Source organism: Dipodomys spectabilis, unplaced genomic scaffold (assembly GCF_019054845.1).
Source record: "Dipodomys spectabilis isolate Male_0828 unplaced genomic scaffold, ASM1905484v1 ptg000521l, whole genome shotgun sequence".
Classification (NCBI taxonomy): domain Eukaryota; kingdom Metazoa; phylum Chordata; class Mammalia; order Rodentia; family Heteromyidae; genus Dipodomys; species Dipodomys spectabilis.
Window position 1 is genome coordinate 314,051 of NW_024871198.1, and position 17,614 is coordinate 331,664.

Genomic DNA, 17,614 nt, shown 5'->3' on the forward strand with positions numbered 1-17,614 from the left:
CCGGGGTGAGGAAGACCGTGCTGGGAAGGACAGTCTGGAAGGGATAGAGCCGGGCGCTGGGCCGCTCCAGCCCCGCTTCCTGGAGCCCGCCTCTCCCGTGGGCCCTGTCTGCTCAAGGACGTCCCCTTGGTTCTCTCCTCCAGGAAGCCCCTCCTCAGCAGGCCTGGGTCCCAGGGCACCAGGCCAGGCTGAGGCCCACCATGCCCAGCCTGCTCCTGCTGCTGCTGCTGCCACCCCTGGCCCTGCTCCCCAGCTGCTGACCGAGGCCAGCTCCTGGTGGTGCCTGCGTGCGTGTGTGGAGGGGGGCTCCTGGGGTAACACCGGAAGGGCTGGGGTGCCATGCCCTGGTGAAAACCGCAGTCAGTCAGAGGCACACCTCAGAAAAAGAAAACAAAAAGCCTAGCATCGGTGGCTCACGCCTGTCATCCCAGCTACTCAGGAGGCTGAGATCTGAGAATCACGGTCCAGAGCCACCCTGGGCAGGGAAGGCCATGAGATTCTGATCTCCCATGAACCACCAGAAAATCAGAAGTGGCACTGTGGCTCAAGTGGTAGAGCGCCAGGCTTGGGCTGAAAAGCTGAGGGACAGCGCCCAGGCCCTGAGTTCAAGCCCCATGTATAAATAATTTGCATACATACACCTTCGTCTTTGGTGCGATTCCTACTGACCAGTACTTGAGGGGTGAGTGGAGCGTGGCCGACTCTCTGTGGTCCTCCGGCCACGGTCCTGGCTGAGCTGACCGACGTGCAGGGCGTCAACCCCAGCTTTGCTCCGTGTGGGTGCCCTGTTTGTCCTTCAGTCCAGCTTTGTTTCTGGCATTTTACTAGGGTGTCAGGCAGGTGCTCTGCCACTTGAGCCACGCCCCGCAGCCCTTGCCTGCTCTGTTCTGCTCTTTCTTGCCTTTAGGCCCAGGCCCACCCGGCCCGTGGTCCTTCTGTCTGAGCTGAGGCCAGACTCAGCTTCCTAGTGGTCCAGGCAGAGTCTTGGACACTTTGTGCCTGGGCTTGGCCTGGAACTGTCATCCTTTTGCCCTGGTCGCCGCTTCCCAAGCAGCCGGGATTACAGGAGTGGGCCACAGTGCCTGGCTGGCCTTTTTAACCCTTTGTTGGGTTTTGTTTTGTTTTTTTATTTGTGCCTGTCCTGGGGCTCGAACTCAGGGCCCAAGCTGTTGTGCTCAAGGCTAGTGCTCTACCACCTGAGCCACAGCCCCGCTTTCCTCCTGGCTGGCTTTGAACCGGGATCTTCCGAGGAGCAGCTAGGGTTCCCTGGCCACCTCAGGCCTCCTACATCTGAGTGGCTGGGACTGTGAGGGGCGTCCAGGGCCTGCACCCCGTGCTGAGCCTCTGACTGTGAGGGGTGGGGGAGTCCCAGGGCCTGCACCCCGGGCTGAGCCTCTGACCCCGGGCTGAGCCTCTGACCCCGGGCTGAGCCTCTGACTGGGGGAGGGGGTCCAGGGCCTGCACCCCTGGCTGAGCCTCTGACCCCGGGCTGAGCCTCTGACTGTGAGGGGTGTCCCAGGGCCCACACCTGGGGCTGAGCCTCTGACCCCAGGCTGAGCCTCTGATCCCAGGCTGAGCCTCTGACCCCAGGCTGAGCCTCTGACCCCAGGCTGAGCCTCTGACCCCGGGCTGAGCCTCTGATCCCGGGCTGAGCCTCTGACCCCAGGCTGAGCCTCTGACCGGTGTCCCAGGGCCTGCACCCCGGGCTGAGCCTCTGACCCCGGGCTGAGCCTCTGACCCCGGGCTGAGCCTCTGACCCCGGGTGAGCTCTGACCCCGGCTGAGCCTCTGACCCCGGCTGAGCCTCTGACCCGGGTGACCTCTGACCCGGGCTGAGGCTCCGGCCGGGCTCCAGGCCCGCCCCCGGCCTCCCCGCGTGCGGCCGGCTGCCCGGGCTGTCCGCGGGCCGGCGGACGCTGTGCCGGCTGCACCGGGAGCTCCTGGCCTTCGTCGGGGCGGGCGCGCGGGCCGGCGTCCGCGAGCGCCAGCACCAGTCCCGACGCCTCCAGCTTCGGCCGCGTCCTGCGGATCGGTAAGAGGCGCGGCGCGCGTGCGCGGGGAGGCGGCCGGCGGGGCGCCTGCGCGGGGCGGGGCCGGAGCGCGCCTGCGCGCGGGTGTCCCGGCGGCCGTGGGGCCGTGTGCGCCTGCGCGCGGGCGTCCCGGAGGCCGTGGGGCCGTGTGCGCCTGCGCGCGGGCGTCCCGGAGGCCGTGGGGCCGTGTGCGCCTGCGCGCGGGCGTCCCGGGGCCTGGCGGGTTCGAATGGAAGCGGAGGGGAGGGGAAGGTGCGCGGAGTGGAGGAGCTGCCCGCGGTGCCGCAGGGCCTCCGGTCAGGACTTGCTTTGCACACTCTTGTGTGGAGCGTAATAAAAACATACCCATGTATTATAATTGCAGTATTATAAACACCACCATCAGATCCCATATTCCATGTCGGTAACACCAGCAACCTATCATACACCACCCACGACACCCCATAATACGCTATCATACACCACCCATGACATCCCATAATAACCTGTCATACAGCACCCATGACATCCCATAATAACCTATCATACACCACCCATGACACCCCATAGTAACCTATCATACACCACCCATGACACCCCATAATACCCTATCATGCACCACCCATGACATCCCATAATAACCTATTATACACCACCCATGACATCCTATAATACCCTATTATACACCACACATGACATCCCATAATACCCTATTATACACCACACATGACATCCCATAATAACCTATTATACACCACCCATGCCCATCCCATAGTAACCTATTATACACCACCCATGACATCCCATAATAACCTATCATACACCACCCACGACACCCCATAATACCCTATCATGCACCACCCGTGACATCCCATAATAACCTATCATACACCACCCATGCCCATCCCATAGTAACCTATTATACACCACCCATGACATCCCATAATAACCTATTATACACCACACATGACATCCCATAATACCCTATTATACACCACACATGACATCCCATTAACACCCAGTGACCTATTATACACCACACATGATATCCCATTGACACATAGTAACCTATTATATACTGCATATGATATTCCATTGACACATAGTAACCTATTATATACTGCATATGATATCCCATTGACACATAGTAACCTATTATATACTGCATATGATATCACATTAACAGAGAGTAACCTGTTCCTTTATTATATATCACATATATTATTAATACATAGAAGCCTATTCCTTTATGATATATCATATGTTTAATATTATATATTATACATATCATAATACATATGTAATTATATATAACAACATATGATATATTAATATATACTATATACATGTATATAATACATAATTATATTATACAGTAAGATAATATATGCTATATGACATGTTATTAATATACACAATATATTAATTATAATATAACAATGTAATATATCATCATGTAATATCATGTGTTAATATGTAATACTAAATTATATAACAAATATCAACACATACTGTATTGTACAGTATAATATAAATATATATTTTATTGTAATATGTTTTATTAAGTACCACATAATATATGTGTGTTATTATAATACCATATATGTGTGTGTATATATATGCATTTTTAAATTTTTATTTTTTGGTCCTGGGCTCAAACTCTGGGCCTGGGCGCCGTCCCTCAGCTCTTCAGCTCACGGCGGGCACTCTACCACCTGAGCACAAGTGCCACTTCCCGTTTTCTGGTGGTTCGTGGGAGGTCAGAGTCTCATGGACTTTCCTGCCTGGGAAAGTGCTGTTAGTCCATGGTAGGGACAGCCAGGCGGGTGACGGAGTGGCCTCGGACTGCCCCCCCCAGTCCTGGCAGGTTGATGGCAGCTCCTGACCCTCAGCTCCACTGGAGGCCTTCCCTGGGCCTCATCTAGCCTGCTGACCCATGCTACAGGCTGGGGACCCAGACTCAGGGCAGCCCCGGCGGGCGCCGCTCCTGCCACGAGAGGGCAGCAGAGGCCGTCAGGGCATGGGGCACCTTCACCCAGGCCGTGGCTGCCTGGGAAGGGTTGCATTGACGTATTGACATGGGGGTGCTCTCTCCCTCTCCCTCTCTCTCCCTGTCCCTCCCTCCCTCCCTCCCTCCCTCTTTCTCTCTCTCCTTCCCTCCCTCTCTCCCTCCCTCTCCCCCTCCCTCTCTCTCTGCCTAGCACCCTGTTGGCTGGGTTATCTTTTTTATTATTTTTTTCCAGTTGTGGGGCCTGAACTCAGGGCCTGGGCGCTGTCCCTCAACTCTTCAGCTCAAGGCTAGTGCTCTACCACTTGAGCCACAGCACCACTTCCGGTTTTTTCTGTGTCTGTGGTGCTGAGGAGTTGAACCCAGGGCTTCATGCGTGCGAGGTGAGCATGCTACCCCTGAGCCACCTTCCTGGCCCCTTCTTTTTACTTTTCTTAGGATAGTGCCTAGGCCCTGAGTTTAAGCCCCAGGACCACGTGCATGCGTGCACACGTGCGCGCACGTGCGCATATACACACACGTGCGCGTGCACACACACACACACACCGATAACAAACTTCTAGCCCCATGCTGGTGGCTCACACCTGTCATCCTAGCAGCCCGAGAGGCTGAGATCTGAGGATTGCAGTTCCACACCAGCCCGGGGAGCTTCTGCCCCCATGAAGCTCCCGGGGAGCTTCTGCCCCCATGAAGCTCCTCGCTCCGGAAGCAGAGCTGTGGCTGGAGTGCAAGAGCAACAGCCTTGAGCTTAAGAAGCTCACAGACCGTGCACTCCAGGTTCTGAGTTCAAGCCCCAGGGTGGGCATGCACGGGGGACAGGGCAGGGCTGGGCAAGGCAGGGCAGGCTGGGCAGGGCAGGGCAAGGCTGGGCAGGGCTGGGCAGGGCAGGGCAGGAAGGAGAGGATCGTGGTTCAGGGGCATCACCCACCCTGGTCCCCCCCCCAGGCAGCCGGGAGGCAGGCAGCCGGGAGGCGGCCTTCACGCACGCGGTCAGAGCGGCCAGGGTGGTGGACACCATCGCCTGGGCCTGCCGGGAGGGCGCACTGTCCACCTGCGGCTGCAGCCGGGCCTCGCGTCCCAGGGAGCTGCCCCGGGACTGGCTGTGGGGAGGCTGTGGGGACAACGTGGACTATGCCTACCGCTTCACCCGGGAGTTCGTGGACACGTGGTAGCTGGAGCGGAGCCCGGCCCGGGGCTCGGAGGAGCAGGGCCGCGCGCTCATGAACCTGCAGAACAACGAGGGGGGGGAGGGGGGAATGGGGAACGGCAGGAGGGGGCGGGGGGAGGGGGAGGGGAGCAGGGGGAGGGGGTTTCCTCCTCTGGGGATCTCAGCCCTGCAAGGCACAGGCAGGACAGCCCAGCCAGACATCATCATCATTATTATTGTCGTTATTGTTGTTGTTCATTGGAAGTTAGAGTCTCATGTCTTTCCAGCCTGCCCGGGCTGGCTTTGAACCGCAATCCTCAGCTCTCAGTCTCCTGAGTAGCTGGGATGACCGGCATGAGCCCCTGGTGCCCGGCTTAAAATTGGGTTTTTAAGTCTACTTTGTTTTTTTTTTTAGTAGTGCTTGGGTTTGAACTCAGGGCCTTCTTACTTACACCGGGGGTGGGGTTGACACTGAGCTACGCCCGGCCTGGTATCTCATTATTATTATTGTTTGAGTTAAACAGGAAGGGTCTAAAATTGGGAGCATCCCTTGCTTCCCCCCCCTACACACACACAGAGAAGGAGCTTGTAAAATATGAAGAGAACAAAACAAAAACATGGCCATGAGCTAGAGAGCAACTGTGTCTCGGGTTTGTTTAGCTGAGATCCTGCCCTTCCTGTCTGTCTGTCTGTCTGTGGGGTGTTTGTTCCCCAGTCAGTGGGGTTTAGGGGAAAGGTACACAGTTCTAGAAGCTTCCTGCTTCCTCCTTCCTGCGGGCAGGGTGGTCCGATGGCCGCCTCTAAACCCAAGGGTCATTTCCACAGCAATGTCCGGCCTGGCCCAGGCCCGGGCATGCGGGACGGACGGGTAATGGCAGGGCCGGTCTTTGAAGTGCTGTGGAGATGGGGTATCAGCCCTTCACCTCCCTCTCCTCCTCCAAACCACCTGAGATCTAAGCACATGGGTGCGTGGGGGAGGAAGGGGACCAGGGGAGGCTGCGGAGACCTTCGGGGTTCCTGGAGCTGAGCGGGAGACACATCTCCAAGAGAAATCTAAAAGAAACACTTGCTTGTCCCGGCTCAGCTGGACCCACTCACTCAGTCCCCAGAAAATTGTGGGTGTTTTCGTTTTTTTTTTTTTTGGGGGGGGGTGTGCGTGACGCCCCACACCGTGTGGAAGCGAGAGCCGGAGTTCCAAGCCCTTCTGCTTGGTCCTAGTTGGGGTAGATTTGTTTTCAAAGGAAATGACCCTTGGAGGTGAGCAGCCCCCCCACCCCCTCAGCCCCTCCCAGAAGGTGCCTGGGGCCCTGGGACGGAGAAAGTGGTCTTGCAGACAACGGGACAGTTTACCAGCCCAGGCCTGTCATCCCAGCTGCTCAGCAGGCTGAGATCTGAGGATTGCGATTCAAAGCCAGCCCGGGCAGGAAAGTCCGTGAGACTCTCATCTCCCATAAACCACCAGAAAACCAGAAGGGGCTCTGTGGCTCAAGCGGTAGAGTGCCTGCCTTGAGCTGAAGAGCTGAGGGACAGTGCCCAGGCCCCGAGTTCAAGCCCCAGTAATGCAGCTTGAGGAGGCTGAGCGCTCCCTGGCCCTTCCCTCCCTCCCTGCTCCCCGCAGGCTGTGTACCAGATGGCAGACACGTCCTGCCGGGTGTCACGGGGTGTGGGCTCCTGCAGCCTGGCTGCAGCTGGCCCCGTTCTGGAGGGTGGGGCTGAAGGAGAGGTACGACCCCGCGGCCGCTGTGCGCGTGACCCCGCGCGCCCACAGCCCCTTCACGCGGCCCACGCCCGACGACCTGGTCTACCTGGACCCCAGCCCCGAGTACTACCTGCTCGCCCGGCACCCACGGCCGCGCGTGCAACAAGACCTCGGCCGGCACGGAGGGCTGCGACCTGCTGTGCTGCGGGCGCGGCTTCCAGGCCTGGCGCGGCCTGTGCGTGGAGCGCTGCGGCTGCAATTCCACTGGTGCTGCTTCGTGCGCTGCAGGAAGTGCTGGCGGCCCGTGGAGCAGTACGTGTGCAAGTGAGGAGTCGGCATCGCAGAGTCCCAGAGAAAACGCCTTCGTACGTGTGAGTGGATGGGAGGCAAGGGACGCACCGTGACCGCTGGGCCTAGTGCCCCCACCCCCCGCCACCCCCAGGTTTGGGGGGGCCTCACCCCGATGTGACGGGGAGGGGGGGCTTTTCGTCCTCTGATGGGGGGGGCACCGTGCTTCGTGGAGAGTAGAAGTGGCCTGGGCAGCAGGGGACAGGACCCGTGGCCAGGCACGCCCATCACCTCCGCCCCGTGGGGGTCCCCTCCCACATTAAAGAGCTCCCCTCTCCCACGAGTCTCCATCCACACTGAGACTGTCACTGCTAGGGGCAGAACTCAGAGCCTGGAACCTGAGACACATGGGCCCCTGGCCTCCAGGGAGTTTGATCTGATTATGTTGTTGTTGTTGTTGTTGTTTTGTGCTGGTCCTGGGTCTTGAACTCTGGGCCTGGGCACTGTCCCTCAGCTCTTCAGCTCAAGGCTGGCGCTCTGCCACTTGAGCCACAGCGCCACTTCCGGTTTTCTGAGTGGTTTATTGGAGATCACGGACTTTCCTGCCCAGGCTGGCTTTGAACCGTGATCCTCAGATCGCAGCCTCCTGAGTAGCTGGGGTGACAGGCGGGAGCCACTGTGCCCTGGCTTCTTTTTCAGCCCCTTATTGCCTTTTTCCCCTGACAACGTAACAAGGTAATGAGAAACACTTTTCCTGCCAAACATTTCCTCCTCCTCCTCCTCCTCCTCCTCCTCCTCTTCCTCCTCTTCTTCCTCTTCTTCCTCTCCTCCTCCTCCTCCTCCTCCTCCTCCTCTTCTTCCTCTTCTTCCTCTCCTCCTCTCCCTCCTCCTCCCCCTCCTCCTTCTCTTCTTCCTCTTCTTCCTCTCCTCCTCCTCCTCCTCCTTCTTCTCCTCCTCCTCCTCCTCTTCCTCCTTCTCCTCCTCCTCTTCTTCTTCCTCCTCTCCTCCTCCTCCTCCTCCTCTTCCTCTTCTGCCACAAAGCAGTTGTGGTGGGGGTGAGGGAAGGCTTTCTCGTCAGGGCAGACGTGGCTACAGGTAGTGGAGAGTTACAGCCCTCACTCTCCAAAGAGCTTAAGAACAGGAGTGTTGTGGCGTGTGTGCGTGTGCGATCCTCCAGCACCCAGAGTGCAGGGCCAGGGAGGGAGGAGACGCATTTCAGCCTGGGGCGGTGAGTCCGGCCTCCCGTGGGGAGCCAGTGGGGAGCAGCAGCCTCCAGGGCACCTGACAGCGGGGTTGGGTGTGGAGGCCCCACCGGCCAGCCCCCACCGAGGACACACACACGCCAGTGCACACACGCGCACACGCATGAGTATGTATGCAAGTATATAAACATGCATATATACCTATATACACTTGCAGCGATATTTGAATTTTTGTATTATTATATGAAATATATTAACATAGAAAGATGTTATATATTTTTTAAAGTACACATTTTGGGCTGGGAAACTGGCTCAGAGGTAGAGTACTTGCCTAGCATGCAGGAAGTCCTGGGTTCAATTCCTCAATACCACATACATAGAAAAAGCCGAAAGAGGTGCTGTGGCTCAAGTGGTAGAGTTAGCCTTGAGCAAAAGAAGCTCAGGGACAGTGCCCAGGCCCTGAGTTCAAGCCCCAGGAATGACAAAAAAGGAATTTTAAAAAAAATCCAAGATAGGGCTAGGAAGGTGGCTCAGTGGTAGAGCGCTTGCCTTGCATGCATGAGGCCCTGGGTTCGATTCCTCAGCACCACAGAAGCAGAAAAAAGCCAGAAGTGGCGCTGTGGCTCAAGTGGTAGAGTGCCAGCCTTGAGCTGAAGAACTGAGAGACAGCGCCCAGGCCCAGAGTTCAGGCCCCACGACAGACAGACAGACAGACAGACAGACACACACACACACACACACACACACATGCACACACACGAAAAAACCCAAGATAGAAATAAAAAAAATCACCTGTTTTAAAAAATTGAAATAAAAATTGAAATAGCACTGGAAGTAGAGAGCCTGTCTAGCTTCTCCAGGTCTTGAGTTCAATTCCCAGCACAGGAAAAGAAAGGGAGGAGGGTGGGAGGGAGGGAAGGGGAAGAAGGGGGGAGGGCGGCATCCCAGGGCCACACCGCGTGGCTCCTGTCTGTGGGTCTGTCTCGGGTGGACAGGACCCAGAGCCCCCAGTCATCCATGGGGTGACTGTGGAGCCCCAGGTCCCACCCCAGCCCTTCCTCCCTGGCTTGTTTTCCTGCTCCATTGTTTCTGTGGGACAAAGGCCACAGTGAAGCTGCCGGGCCTGGCCTGGGCGTCTCTAGACAGGACGAGAGCCAGAGGCCTGGGGTGGGGGAGGGTCTGACCCCCGTGAGGCTGGCCAGGCCCCCTCTTCCCGTGGGCTCTGACAGGGCACCCAGGGCTCCGGGCCGGGCTACGCCCTCATTTTTGCTTCAGGCCGGGGGCTGCTGGACTCAAGTCCTCTGGGCTGAGTGACCAGGGCTGCGCGTGGCCTTGTTTATCTGCGGGGCCTGGGGAATTCTCCGGGAACAATAGGCTTTCTCTGGGACACTGGGGACACGGTGTCCCGGCGTTGGGGCCAGCGCTGGCTGGCTGTCCCCCGTGGGGGCGGGGCGGCCAGGCCGGCCTGTGCCCAGCTATGCCCCCCTCCCCCAAGGCCGGTGGCTGGGGTGGTGCGGGCAGGTTCCCAGCCAAGAAGATTGCCTAACCCCCGTCGCGCCACCAGATACCCTCCTCCAAGAAACGTCCATAACAGATCCAACCGGCTGCCAGGGACGGAGCACTGGACACAGAGTCCTTCCTTCCACAAGTCGGGGAAGGGGGTGGTTGGGAGATGGGGATCTCAGCGTCCGATCTGCCGGGGTGTCAGGCGCGAGCTACCGCCTCCCGGCGTAAAATAGAGTGCCTTTCTTTTTGGACATCTCCCAGTTATCCCCTCCCGCCCCTCCTCCCAGAAGTTGTAGAGCTCATTTCCCAGCTCGTGTCCAGTGAGGACCATGGCTGCGTCTGTTCAGTTCACCCTCTGTCCCCCCCCGTTTTTTGGGGGGGTGCAGGAAGGAGCAACTTCATTGTTGACAATTGCGGGGCTTGAACCCAGGGACTGGCCACTGAGCCCCTCTGTGCTCAAGGCGAGCGCGCTTACTTGAGCCGCAGCGCCACTTCCAGCTTTTTCTGCATATGTGGAGCTGAGGAATCGAACCCTGGGCTTCGTGCATGCAAGGCGAGCGCTCTACCATGGAGCCACCTGCCCAGCCCCGGCCCTAGTTTTTAAATGGCTCATTTGAGGCTCAGTGGAGACTGCTTTCCTCGTCTGCCCGGGACCCTGGGTTGAATCCCCAGGGCCGCGCACACACACACACACACACACCCTGATTTGAGCTTTGTGCTCCGGTGTCTGCATGGCATCCTGGGTCACACCTGTCTGGATCACGAGGCCAGAGCGTGTCTCCAGATGGTACCACGCACACTAATGATCCTTTTACGGTTGCTGCTAACTCTGAACTCGGCCTGCTCTTGGCACATAGACGTGACCTTTGGACACCGGAGGCCCCGGAGTCAGATCACACTGGCACGGCATTTTCCGAACACGTGTCCCAAGAAGACAGATTTGCACATGCAGGCCACTGCCCGCCTCTCCCCTCCCTCGGCCCTTGCTTCACCCCGGCTCTCCAAGCGCATGGGATATTCAGTAACAAAACCAGCAGCAGGGAATGTCTCATTTACTTCTTTTTTTTTTAGTGCCAGTCCTGGGGCTTGAACTCAGGACCTAGGCACTGTCCCTGAGCTTCTTTAGCTCTAGGCTGGCGCTCTACCACTTGAGCCACGGCACCACTTCCAGCTTTTTCTGTGTTTGTGGTGCAGAGAGATGGAAGCCAGGACTTCATGCATGCTAGGCGAGCACTGGACCACTGAGCCACCTGCCCAGCCCCTGGTTTGCTTCTTAGGACACGGAAATGTCCCCTTTTTCTGCAGTGGCCAAGGACAAGCTGCGAGTGTGAAAGTCACCCGACCCCCCCCCCAGCACGCCCACAGAGGAACATAGGTAGCATTTGGTAAATAACACCCAGTCCAGGCCAGCCGTGGTGACGCCGGCCTGTAATCCTAGCACCCCACACAGAGACTCTGAGGCCAGCCGGGTGACACAGGAAGACCTTGTCTTAGAAAACAACCACCAAGGGACAACTTGCAAAACACACCGGCCGCCCCCCTTCCCCAGATTCCTCCCCCCTCCCCCGAGCTGCCCCTCCCCTGGGGCCTGTGTGGTACACCCCCATTTTTCCATCTTGAACACCGGATCCTACTTGAATCTCGGGGTGCAGGGAAGTCTTGCACTTTGGACTCGGAACTGGGGCAGAGGACCTCTATCTCAGAGCGATATTGCTGTCAGCTGTCTCCTGCCAAATGCAGGTTTTGTAACTTTCTGTGGCCATGACCCAATCCTTGCTGGCCCAGACTCAGGCCAGCCCGCTCCATCTACGCTCCCTCTGGACACAGTGTGACCCAAAACCGAGGCCACCCCCCACTGTGGGCTCCCTCTGCCCCCCAGGGACCTGCCTTCCCCAATGCCCGGACTTCTGCCCTTTGTCCCTCAAGCCCCTGTGCTTGGGGCTGCAAGCTGTGACCGCTGCGGGACACGCGGAGGGAAGGGGTCAGCCCAAACTCTACATCAATTGGGAAGTCTCGATAAAAAAAAAATCCCTCATCGGTCTCCTTTCTCCAACTGTTTCTTTTGCTGGTTGGGGGGCTTGAACTCAGGGCCTGGGCACTGTCCCTCAGCTCTTCAGTTCAAGACTGGCGCTCTACCACTTGAGCCACAGCACTACTTTGTTTTTCTGGGGGTTCATGGGAGATCAGAGTCTCATGGACTTCCCTGCCCAGGCTGGCTTTGAACCGTGATCCTCAGATCTCAGCCTCCTGAGCAGCTGGGATGACAGATGTGAGCCACTGGTGCCAGGCTTCACACAGGATTCGTCTTACTGGTTCCCCTCAAATGAACTCCAACAGGTGGTGCAAAAGGTCACAGGTTGCTGCTGGAGCCCAGGCCCTTCACCAACCACAGGATCCTCAGCTCCGCTTGCTCTTCCCCGTGGAGGATGAGAGGACGTGTTCTAGATGCTTCCGAAGTTCAGACCAACGTGACCATCGGCCTCCTCGCACTCAGGTTCTGCCAGAGAGTGGAGAGGTGAACCCCTATCTGAAGACTGAGAAGTCAAGGCTACAGGGGACGCGGCCTCTGAAGGACAGATGGTAAACTGAGGTAGAAAGTGGATCTCTGGGTTTGGTTTCGTTTCGTTGCAGTTTCTTTGAATGCGTAAACTGCACCCGGGTCCAGTCCTGGTTTGCTCTCCAACACGGGTGGACATGGAGAGGAAACAAGGCAAATCTTAGTTGAAGAAACGGTGATCAGAGCCCGGGCGCCAGTGGCCCACGCTGTCTGTCCTCCCGGCTACTCGGGAGGCTGATATCTGAGGATCGTGGTTGGAAAAAACCACCAAAAAGTCACCAGTGGAGCCGAGGCCCCCAGTGGTATAGCTCTGGCTTTGAGCAGGAAAGGCTTAGGGACAATACCTGGGCTCTGAATTCAAGTTCAAGCTGGCTTGGACTTGCACACATGCACACACGCGCGCGCACACACACACACACACACACACACACACAATCAGCGCTCCCAGTAGGCAGGAGAGGTGTCCAGGACAAGCAGGGTCTGGGGTGGGGTGTGTGCAAAGGACCTAACACATCTGTAGCAGTCACGTGATCAAGATCACTGGACAGGTCATAGACATGTCAGTGCCCAGACCCAATCAGAGGCTCCTCAGCAGCTCCCCCCACACCTCCAGCCCCTCTGATTGGCTGTAAACCCTCACACCACTCCAGCCCGATTGGCTGCTAGTGTTCCTCCTCAACCCCTCCGATTGGCTGCATGAGCACTCCACACTCCTCCAGCCCCTCTGATTGGCTGTGAGTACTCTTCAACCCCTCTGATTGGCTGCATGAGTACTCCCCCCCCCCTCCAATGGGCTGCAAACATGCCACACTCCATCAGCCCTTCTGATTGGCTGTGAGTACTCCTCCTCAGCTCCTCTGATTGGCTGCATAAGTATGCTACTCTCTTCCAGCCCTTCTGATTGGCTGCTCGTTCTGGCACCTCTGGGTTCCCAGGCAAGTCTTCCAGGGGCACTGAGCCAGGAAGGGCGCCCGGAGCCTGCACGCCGGGCTGCTCACGGCCTTAATGATCAGATGCCTGAGGGTGGACATTCAGCGCCGCTCACGGCCAGGGTGACGAGATGTCTAGCACCTGCACGCAGGACTGCCCGCTCGCCTGGGCTCTGCCCCATGGCCGGCCAGCCCTGTCTCTCCTGGATGTTCAGCTTTCTTTTTGGTAGCACTGCGGTGTTTGTTAGTTTGCCAGTCCTGGGGCTTGAACTCAGGGCCCGGGTGCTGTCCCTGAACTTCTTTGGCTCCAGGCTGGCGCTCTACCGCTTGAGCCACCCCGCCACGTCCGGCTTTTTCTGTGTATGTGGTGCTGAGGACTCGAACCCAGGGCTGCGTGCATGCTAGATGAGCACTCTACCATGGAGCCACCTTCCCAGCCCCGGAGCTTCATCCTGACAGACACATGCAGACCTTGGACCTCGATGAGGCTCTCTCCCCCCCCCCCTCCTCTTTCTCAACTCAACCAGCCAGTGGCTGGCTGTTCTGAGCGGGCTCTCCCTCCTCCGCCCTGCCCCTCCCCCTCAGACCCTCCCCTCCAACTGGGCCTGCTCAACATATGTGTTGATTGTTCAAAGCGGGGGGGGGGGGGGGGGGGGGGGGCGGGGCTGACACCCACCCCAACGCTGACCCTAGCATGCTGTGACCCCGGTGCCGACCTACTCCTGTATTCTCCTTAGCCCCAGGTCCTGCCCTGTCCACAAGCTGCTGTCTGAAGCAGAATCTGGTGGCAATGACAATCTGTGACACCAAAGGATCAACACGAGGAAAGCACTTCTCTTTAAACCGCTATAAACGGACTTTTTTTTTTTTTTTTTTTGGTTTGAACTTGGAGCATACATGCTTTTCCCTTGAGCTTTTTCACTCTACCACTTGGTCCCACAGTACTTCAGGCTTTTTGGTGCTGGGACTGGCTTTGAGCCTGGATCTCAGTTCTCAGCCTTTTGAATGGCTAGGATTACAGGCATGTGTCACTGGGCTGGCTGAGATAGACAGATAGATAGACGATAGATAGATAGATACATAGATAGATACATAGATACCCAGGTAGCCCAGGCTGGCCTCGAACTCACGGTCCTCCTGGCCCTTCCTCCTGCTGGGGCTGGGATTGGAGGTGTGTGCAATCATACCTGACTTGCCAATTAGCTTTCACTTTGCTTCAAATATCGTATTTCTTTTTTTACTTGGCAGTACTGGGGTTTGAACCCTGGCCTCTTGTTTATCAGCCAGGCGCTCTACCACTTGAGCTACTCTGCCTGCCCCCAGTAGAATGTTTCTGTCCATTTTACCCTGAATTCTATCCTAGAGTTAAAAATCTGACAGTGTGCATCCGTTTACTGTCAGAATCTAGAAGTGAGAGACTGGAGAATGAAGTTCTAGGTTAGCAGTGATCTGTCTCCCCCCCCCCCCCCACCTGTCTCTCTCTGTCTCTCTGTCTCTCTGATCATGGGGCTTGAACCCTGGGCCTGGGCGCTGTCCCTCAGCTCTTCAGCTCAAGGTGAGCACTCTACCACTTGAGCCACAGCGCCACTTCTGGTTTTCTGGTGGTTCATTGGAGATAAGAGTCTCATGGACTTTTCCTTCCCCGGGCTGGCTTTGAACCGTGATCCTCAGATCTCAGCCTCCTGAGTACCTGGTTGGGTTTTGCTTCTGTCTCTCATCGCTGGGATGGAAAAGCAGACCTGAGACGCAGGGCCCGGGCGGGGATTTTGTCTCAGTCCTAGGAGTTGGAGGCTCCACCTCGGCTCCGCTTCCTGCTCAGGACACACCAGCCCTTTCTTGGAGCTCAACTTCTGCAAACTGTCTCCTCACCGGGTCACCAGAGTTCCTCCCCTGGCACTTGGGGACCCAAGTCTCCTCAAATTACCCTGACTAAGAACCTGGGTCTTCAGCTCAGAGTCTGGCTGTCCTGGCACACTATTTCCAGGGGAACAAACCTCTTCGTGTTACGGATTTTAAGTGTGTAGCAGCAACAGTTAAAAATGCTCTTTTTTCTTTTTCCTGGCTCATGGTTTTCTGTGTGTGGGTGATTGCTTAGGCAGTTGATTTTTTCTGAGCAGATGCTATCTTCAATTTTTCCTTAATAAAGAGCTGACAGATTAAAAAAAAAAAAGTTAACAGGTGCTCCCAGCTTACTGGGGAAATTACTTTTTGTTTATTGATGGTCGCCTCTACTTCCTGTCTTTCAGGATCTGTCCTTTTCTAACACAAAGCATTTATGACTGATGGTGCGTGCGCGCGCGCGCGCGTGTGTGTGTGTGTGTGTGTACCAGTCCTGGGGCCTGGTTGCTGTTCCTGAGTTTTCTCACTCAAGGCTGGCGCTCTACCAATGAAGCCACAGCTCCACTTCCTGCTATTTATTTTTATTGGAAGTAAGAGTCTCATGGACTTTTCCTTGGAATCCCCAACTCTCGGCTTCCTGAGTAGCTAGGGTGGCAGGCGTGAGCCACCGGCGCCCGATGACTGTTAACACTGTGTGACGCTTTTGTGTTCCCATCTTGATTCTCGCCGCAAAGGAGATGCCCAGCCAAATCAACCTGTTGTCACTTGGGACTGCGGGAAGACCTGGGTTGTTAAATAGGTTTTTTTCCTCCCCACACGTTTTCATTAGGGTCAGTTGGGCCCAACGGGGTCTCCTGTGACATGGCTACCTACGTGCGGTGTAACGTGATCACACCCCGTCGCTCCCCAAGTTCTTAAACAATTCTTTGCTCGCCTTTTATTTTGGCAAAACATTTGAATTGAAGAATACACAGAGACCTCTTGTAACGCGACAGTTAAGAAATGGTAAGAACTGAATTTTAACAAAATAGGCAAAAGGCTGGGTGGGGTGGCATGTGATTGTAATCCCAGCATTCCGGGGCTGAGGTAAGAGGATCGCAGCTTAAGGTTGGCGCTGGCAACTCAGTGAGATCCTGTCTCCAAAGAAAAAATAAAAACGGGGGTGGACGGAGTTCAGTGGTAGATTATTTGTAATGCAAGAGACCTCAATACTTATATATATATATATATATATATATATATATATATATATATATATTTAAATTAAAGATTTGAGCAGATCCATTGCAAAGAAAAGCAAAACTAGCTGGGCGCTATTGGCTCATGCCTGTAATCCTAGCTACTCAGGAGGCTGAGATCTGAGGATCGCAGTTCAAAGCCAGCCCAGGCAGAAAACTCCAGGAGGCTCTTACTTATCACCAATTAACCAGCAAAAAGCTGGAAGTGGAACTGTGGTTCAAGGGGTAGAGCACTAGCCTTGAGCACTAAAGCTCAGTAATAGAGCTCCAGGCCCTGAGTTCAAGCCCCAGGATGGGCGCACGCGCGTGCGCGCGCGCACACACACACACACACACACACACACAGAGCACCTGCTTTAGTTAGGTGTGTGCGCCCAGCCCCTGGTTACTCTGAGGCTGAGGCAGGATTGGACTGGCCTTCCCGGAGACCAGGCAGAGACCTGGTCACTTGCCTCTGGGAAATTCCAGGCTCAGTTCACAGCCTGACCTTCCCGGGTCTCCAGTCTTCCTGGCTGACTCACAGCCCAGGCTGCGATCAAGGCCAGCGCACCTGTCACCCAAGCCACCAGCTACCCACCTTGGGTGACACCCTCTTTGTCAACAAATGACAGGGACGATGACCTCACCACCCACGGAGCACTGTTGGGTCACTGGGAGGGGGCGGGGGACAGGGAGGTAGGGGGCAGGAAGCGGTTCTGGGAGCCATGGAGCCGTGGGGAATGAGAGGCATGACCCCCTAAAGATGGAAGGCACTGGGGGTCTCAAGACCTGCAGGTGACGCTGGACCACACAGGTTTCCACCGAGCCCTCCGGGTTTCCTTCCAGCTCACCAGAAGACCGTATAGAAAGGCGAGGAGGGAGAGGGATGTGGGGGGAGGGAGGCCAGGCTGGGGAGGGGGAGGGATGGGGGGAGGCCAGGCTGGGGAGGGAGAGGGATGTGGGGGGGAGGGAGGCCTGGCTGGGGAGGGAGAGGGATGGGGGAGGGAGGCCTGGCTGGGGAGGGAGAGGGATGGGGGAGGGAGGCCAGGCTGGGAAGGGAGAGGGATGGGGGGGGAGGGAGGCCAGGCTGGGAGGGAGGATGGGGCTGTCATACAGGTGGAGCTCAGGAAATCCTTCTCTGGTCAGGGAGGGTGAGGCAGTCCCTGTTTGGGCGGAGCGAGTGAGCAAGGGGAAGAAATGGTATGGTTTGCCTC

General features: G+C 56.7%; 1 protein-coding gene across 1 annotated transcript; it reads left to right on the plus strand.

The window, feature by feature from the left end:
- The first annotated feature begins 200 nt into the window (after positions 1-200).
- Positions 201-7,190, plus strand: Wnt5b (Wnt family member 5B). Its single transcript, XM_042670128.1, is given in 9 exon segments — positions 201-219; positions 222-279; positions 1,855-1,998; positions 2,000-2,031; positions 4,977-5,265; positions 6,778-6,840; positions 6,842-6,988; positions 6,990-7,117; positions 7,120-7,190. Coding segments are annotated over 9 exon segments (951 nt in total).
- Positions 7,191-17,614: the final 10,424 nt, after the last annotated feature.